We start from the raw sequence: 7050 nt of genomic DNA, 5'->3' as shown, positions 1-7050 counted from the left end.
CAACAGCATCCCATCCTTGGAAATGAGTTTTTCTTTTGTCTGCATGGCGTCTTTTTCTTTTTTGTCTTAATTAGACAGACACTTAAGTGATAAAGCAAACAAAACAAAAACAAAGAGTATGAATGAGAGAAAATCATCTGTTTCTTTGAGTGGAAAACTCCTGGAGCCCAGATGAAGGCTTTTCCTTTTCTCTTTCTTTCGCAGTTTTTGTTGGAAGCATTAGCATATTTCAAAAGTCTACCAAAGAAAATAGCCCGGGGACAGAAATGGCCGATCTGCATATTGAAGACTCAACAGAGGGCGAGGAGCAGGAGAGGGGAGAGAGAGAGAGAGAGAAAATGGGAGGAAGAGAGAGAAATTCTCCATCTTCGTGATTTGAGGATGATCTTAAAGAAACAATAATGTCAATTAGCTGACGGTGTCACGCTCATTATGCTGGATTAATTGCGGTGTTCGCTGCAACTAAAACAGATTATTTTCCTACTTGTCAAACAGCTCCATGGAGAGGGAGGGAGCGAGGGAGGGAGGGAGAGGGAACAGAGAGAAAAAATGTGCATCATAAGAAGGCCTCTTCACCCAGCTTCCTTCATGAATAACAAATAGAGGACCCAGTGCTGTGACCAGGCAGCACAACACATGAAAAACATTACTGCCTTGCCTGAGTCGTCTGGTTTTCTCTACATTCTGCTGGTGGGCTCAAAACACGTGAAGCAGTGTGGTGCTTTTGCACGGCTTCTCTTGTTTTCCTGTTTTACCAAATACGAGACAACAATAAACTGATTTTAAAAGCTCTGAGTGAAGAAGAACCTTATAATTAAGTGCAAGCATGTGTTTTTGTTTGGTACTCTCACTGCTTTTTTCTGAATCTTCTATTGTTTATCGTTTTATTTTTATTACAAATTCCTGAAAGCACATGCAAACATGTGATGGAAGTAAAGCTTGGAAAAAAGTCCAACTGGGCAAAACATTTTGGGTATCAGGGATTTGCACAATTTTTGGCTTTATTTTTTAAGTATCTCTTAAGTTATTCGGAAAGGCCAGAAAAACACTTTCACCTCTATTATCTATCAAAAAAAGTAAACATTCACAACTTGGATTATTATGAGGACTCATTCTTACATTTGCATTTTCTAGTGCTTTTTTTTTTTTTTTTTAAGTTTAGCAACTTGAAAAGTGCAAACCGGGCTGCAAGGAAACATCTATGAAGATCAAACAGGTTATTTTGCAACTATTAACAGTTCTTACCTAACCCCCCGAATAGATAGATAATTACAAAACTGTACTCTGATTACTCTTGAATGCTGTGATTCAAACTAGCTACTTTATTAATATATGAACAAAAACACACAGGTTTAAGAGAAAAACTGCTCAATCTGGCATTCAAATACATCTGATTATTTATGGTCTTGAAAATACTTTGTTAAGAAAATTGCTCTGATATAGAAAGTTGGGTTATTGCCTGAATAAGTGTGTTATTGTGCTTTCTCTGCCACTAAATAGGAGGTTGCTGGAGTCTTAAAGGCTTGTTGCCCACCTACACCGTTTTACCAGTTTTGGTGCTAATTTTGTGAAATGATGCACAATTTAACAAAATAATTACATTTTTCTTAAATGTTTATATGATCCTATATGTGCATCACTCAGTCAGTTTATGATAAGCAGAATCTGCCTTGTTTTAATTCTCCTTTCAGAACTTCTGTGCACAACAGCCTAATCAGTATATAATCTTCTACCCATATTTACTTTAGCTGATAAAGTTTTTATTATCCTTTTTATAGCTCCATATATTCTGAAATCAGAAAAGTTTGGCACATGACTGCTGAACATAAGGCGAATTTAAATATTGTAACTCAGTTTATGTTGCTGCTTTGGGAATGGGGTCCTGTGAATACTTGTCGTTTACCTTTTGGACAAAATCCAAGATAAATCTGCTGAAAAACACAAATTAGCCGGAGGTTCACTGGCCCGCACCTGGCTCTTTCCACCAGTCACAAACCACCATGTGTCTCAGTGGATGCCTTTCTCTCTCAAGGCCCGTAAATGTGAAGAAGGAAGCCCGTGGTAGAAAATCCCAAACGACACCTTCATTTAACAGCCCATCCATAAACTGACTCGGCATGGAAACGTCCCACTGAAACCGGATTGTTTTTTTGTCTTCGTTTTGGAACTGCTGGCAGGTTTTGTGCAGCTTTAGCGCTCGCCAGTGCGGAGCGTCACGCCACTGTGGCCTTCGCTTTACCATGTGAAAGGGAGAACGCATTAAGATGCAAGTGGCGTCCAAACCCCCTGTGTTCCCAAAGCCGACTTGAGTATCCTTGATTCAAGCCTCGACTGCTCTGTGTGATACTCGGAGATAAACGTGACGGATATTATTTTGTCAACTTAAGTGACTCAGAGCTGCTTAAATAATAATAATAATAATAATAATAATAATAATAATAATAATAATAATAATAATAATAATAACGTTAAGCATAATTATTTTCGCTTTTATTTTGTTAGTTCTAGGAAGAGGTTTGTTTTGTTGGATGACTTCCCAACTTGCCTGTTTTTCTTCACATGCTTCACAGGCTATACTTTAGCGCGCAGTCAAACCATGTTTGGTCTATTTTTTTCGGCTTGATTGTAATTTTCTAGTAAATTGATGCTTTTTTCTCCCTCAGGAAGAACTCTGTGCACCCGAGGCTCAACTGTGAGACACACCAACTCCTCTCTGCCTGTGCGTCCAATCAGCGGGAGCTCTGGAGAGCCTTTCTGTTGTAATTGGATGGAAATCGAGAGGAATACGCAGGCTTGGCACAACGTAAACACACGCTCGTCTCCTTCGCTCTGTAGAGGACGCACCGGGTAGAGCAGATGCAGTGAACTAAACAACCGATAGGACAGCAGACGCTTTAAAGGTTTTTTTTTAGTCATTTAGTCTAACCCGAAGCGTTTATATCAGAGATGTGAATAGGCAAGCAGACTGCGTATCAACTCTTCAGTTTTCACGGTGCAAAGAAGGCTGTGTTTTTTTCATAGGCGACCATTAAGTCTGTGGATTACGCACGCCGGAGCTCCCGGGACAGAGAAAAGTTGTGAAACTATCGTTTTGCCGCACAGGAATACGTAAGAGAGCATGTTCTGCCACACTGGTTACAGCAAGCGCACGCTGCTTAACTGAAAATATAATGTACGTCTCAATGGAGTGATTTGGCACTTTCCCCCCACTAATTGGGCAAAAAAGAAAAAGAAAAGCAAACTCGTTTAGAGTGAAATAGACAGAATTTATTTATGGATTAGAGCAAAGACTATTTTAATTTTTTTTTACTCAAACACAAGAAAAGAGAAATAAAAGATATATGATTTGGGGGATGGCAACTGCCACTTCAAGCCCATACCTAGCCAGCAGCAGGATTTTATCCAGCCCGGTCCTTCACTCTGACCGGAGGGGTGGTGGTATGCAGTCGGGCGGCACCGCTGTGACCACAGTGTCTAGTGGATACAGAGGGGACCCTTCAGTGAAGATGGTGCAGAGCGACTTCATGCACGGAGCCATGGTAGCAAGCAACGGGGGGCACATGCTAAGCCATGCCCACCAGTGGGTGACATCGTTGCCTCATGCAGCAGCCGCAGCGGCCGCCGCTGCAGCGGCAGTAGCGGAGACCGGCTCTCCGTGGCCCCCGAGTTCCCAGCCACAGGATGTAAAGAGAAACGCCGGCAGGGACGACCTCCACTCGGGTTCAGCCCTTCACCACAGGTCTCCGCATCTAGGACCTCACCAGGCGCACACGGGAAGTTGGGGAGGCACCTCCACTGCGCACATCAGCATCACTGAGGGGGAGCAGCAGCAGCAACAGTCCCTCATTTACTCCCAGCCAGGAGGATTTACAGTCAACGGGATGCTGAGCTCACACACCGGGCAAAGCCTCATGCACTCGGGGCTGGTGCGCGGAGAATCACCTCGGCTGGACCACGGCAGCCACCATCACCACCAACACCATCATAATCATCACACGCACCATCACCAGCAACACGGTCTGGGCCACGAATCGCATTCAGACGAGGACACCCCTACGTCCGATGACTTGGAGCATTTCGCCAAACAGTTCAAACAGCGACGGATCAAGCTTGGTTTCACCCAGGCAGACGTGGGCTTAGCTCTGGGCACTCTGTACGGCAACGTGTTCTCACAGACCACCATCTGCAGATTTGAGGCGCTTCAGCTGAGCTTTAAGAACATGTGCAAGCTGAAACCTCTGCTGAACAAATGGCTGGAAGAGGCTGATTCCACCACTGGGAGCCCGACCAGCATCGATAAGATCGCCACCCAGGGCAGGAAGAGGAAAAAGCGCACTTCCATCGAGGTGAGCGTAAAAGGCGCACTGGAGAGCCACTTCCTCAAGTGTCCCAAACCTTCCGCACAGGAGATCAACTCTTTGGCGGACACTCTGCAGCTGGAGAAAGAGGTGGTCAGGGTCTGGTTCTGCAACCGCAGGCAGAAAGAGAAGCGCATGACGCCGCCGGGACTTCCGCGCACTCCAGAGGACGCATATTCACAAGTGGGTAGCATTGGACCTGACACACCGTCTCCCTCCATAGAGTGCAAGAGGTTGTTCAGCGATACGTGAAAGAGCCCCAAAATAACAGGGATGAAACACAAACAACAGCCTCTGTTTTATAAACATGGGTCTCAATGAAACCTTTGATTAACTTTTTATTCGCTACCACTGATCCAAAAAGTAGAATTGTTATCCAATGTTCATATCAGGACTGGACACATCACAACCGCCCTTTAGCCATCGTTATTTGGCATTTTTCTGCTCCCTGAAACAGCCTCTGGGACAAAAAATTATATTTCGGTCTAAATTAAATCTGAACAAAAAACAACTGAAAATTATTTAAAGGAAATGTTTGGTCACCAAAACCGGAGATATTCGAGCAGAAACAAGTTATTTCCATATCTTTGTACTGTAAAAATAATAGTTCCCTTGTGATGCTGCAGAAACTGATGTCCCACATGCTAGACTGAACTATAACCTACGTTTTTAATCAAACACACCGCTTTATCCAGTGTTGAGTTGTTTCTAATGAGCAATAATTTCTCTTCATTCAAACTTGTTTCTCACTTTGTGTTGTGTGTCGGTGGATTTTTTACATTTTTTTTTTTTTTTTGTGGCACAGTTTAAGGTTTCAACAAGCGATTTACAGTTATTCCAATATTTGTACTTTCCTTTAATCCTTTTCCATTTAGCAAACGGTCTCTTAAGGTTATGTACAAGTTTGCTGTGTATTGTGGTGATATGGACTATTTATTTATTTTTTGCCACTGTGTTTATTTTCATGGAATAGACCAATTATTTAATAAATTTGACATAAACCTTGTGTTAGATACCAGAGCGTTATTCTTAAGGGCCATGTGGACACACACACGCACAAAGAGAGACATGCATATATATATAAACACACAGAATCTCTTCATCAGAGTCATTTGAATTTGATATAATATACAATATATCCCATAAGAGATACAAAGAAGTCATAAAGGCAAAAAAAAAATTACATAGTCAGTCCATTTTGCTCAGGCGTCTCGTTATCATTGTTTTCATGTCTGTTTGGTAAATCATCTGTGCAAACTTCTGCCATTTTTCCCTGTTTATGACAATCTATAGAAAAGTGGCTTAATTGGTTCACTAAGAAATTATTTACCTGATGGACTAATAGTGAAAAAATAACCACACATTGCACCATAGCAGCTTAATTATTCTGTTGTTATTTAATTAATTCTTACATTGAGCATAAAACCTCCCAAAAATCTACCACATCATTTTGTTAAAGTGATGCTGATCCTGCAAATACCTGCTGAATCGATCACATAAGCCCGGTTTTAACATTTACGTGTGATTTTCTGCATATCAGTCCAGCCACAAACATCCTGTTGCAGCGCTGTGGACTGCAGCTCGATGGAACGCAGCCAATGGAGGTCGACTACCCCAGCTGGCAGTTCACCTCAGCAGCAGTTGCCAAGGTGACAGCGAGATGGAGTGACACAAGGCAGTGGATCTTTTGCCACAGATGATGGGTTTGGCAGATAGGCAGCAAGAAGCGCAGTACGCTGGCTGTGAAAAGCAATCTGTGTCTCTTCTGTCTGCTTCTGATCCACATAAGAATGACACACAGTACACACACACACACACACAGACACTCACACACAAGCTGATGTTACATCAGTAATAAAGATAATCGGTACTCCTAGAAAAAGGGACCAAGAAGTGCAGTTGCAGTGAAACTTGGAGGAAGGTCAAAGGTCAGCTGCTGCAGTAGCTGTTGATAAACCAAGCAGAACTGTGAGAAATAAATGCAAACCTAGGAGTTAACGGATTACTATGAATGTTACACTTATTACAATATGAATGTGTGCTCTGGTCCTCTCCACACCGGACACCCTGTCTTAAGAGAGCATGTACAAAGACATTTTTGGGACCTTTGTCACTCTTTGCGTCCTCACTGCATATTTGGCAGGATTTAAGGGACACTCTGACTTTGCTATTTGAAAAAACAAGAACTAGAAATGATTGGTTTGAATAACTTTTTCCAGGTCCGCCTATACAGAGATTGTCAAACTAGGTTAATTTTCAATCTTCAAAGAAGCTTAAGGAAAACAATAAGAGATGAATGGGATATTTTGGCTGTTTCACTTCCTGAGAAAGTTTTTATAAACACACATGAACCGTTCTGTTTTTACAGCAGTGTGTGAAAGTTTGTGAAACCTTGTGAAGTTTTTCTATAATTCAACACAAATAAAACCTAAAACATCTCAAAGTTTCTACTCAAGGGCCATGCAAGTGTCATATTAATGCCTCATATGTTTGAAATCTCGCGTTTCAAAGAAGTCTAAAACCTTCAAACAACATTTCTAAACATTTTCCCTTTTAATGCAATACTTTATTCTTATCAGAAGGTGGTTTAATGGATAGAAATGGCATTTATTGAACCAGGCAGGTTATCCAAGAAAACACTCTTATTTGCAGTAGTTACCCAGTAAAAGGTAAAGCGTGTTGATGAAATTGC

General features: G+C 41.9%; 1 protein-coding gene across 1 annotated transcript; it reads left to right on the top strand.

The window, feature by feature from the left end:
• Positions 1-2828: 2828 nt before the first annotated feature.
• Positions 2829-5305, top strand: LOC102210919 (POU domain, class 3, transcription factor 3-B). The gene has a single exon (XM_074312085.1). It carries the CDS (start codon positions 3342-3344, stop codon positions 4608-4610), a length of 1269 nt encoding a protein of 422 aa, XP_074168186.1. The 5' UTR covers positions 2829-3341; the 3' UTR covers positions 4611-5305.
• Positions 5306-7050: the final 1745 nt, after the last annotated feature.

Source organism: Pundamilia nyererei, unplaced genomic scaffold, assembly GCF_000239375.1.
Source record: "Pundamilia nyererei isolate P.nyererei 1_Seehausen unplaced genomic scaffold, PunNye1.0 scaffold00055, whole genome shotgun sequence".
Lineage (NCBI taxonomy): Eukaryota > Metazoa > Chordata > Actinopteri > Cichliformes > Cichlidae > Pundamilia > Pundamilia nyererei.
This window is presented reverse-complemented; position numbering and strand designations above follow the sequence as displayed.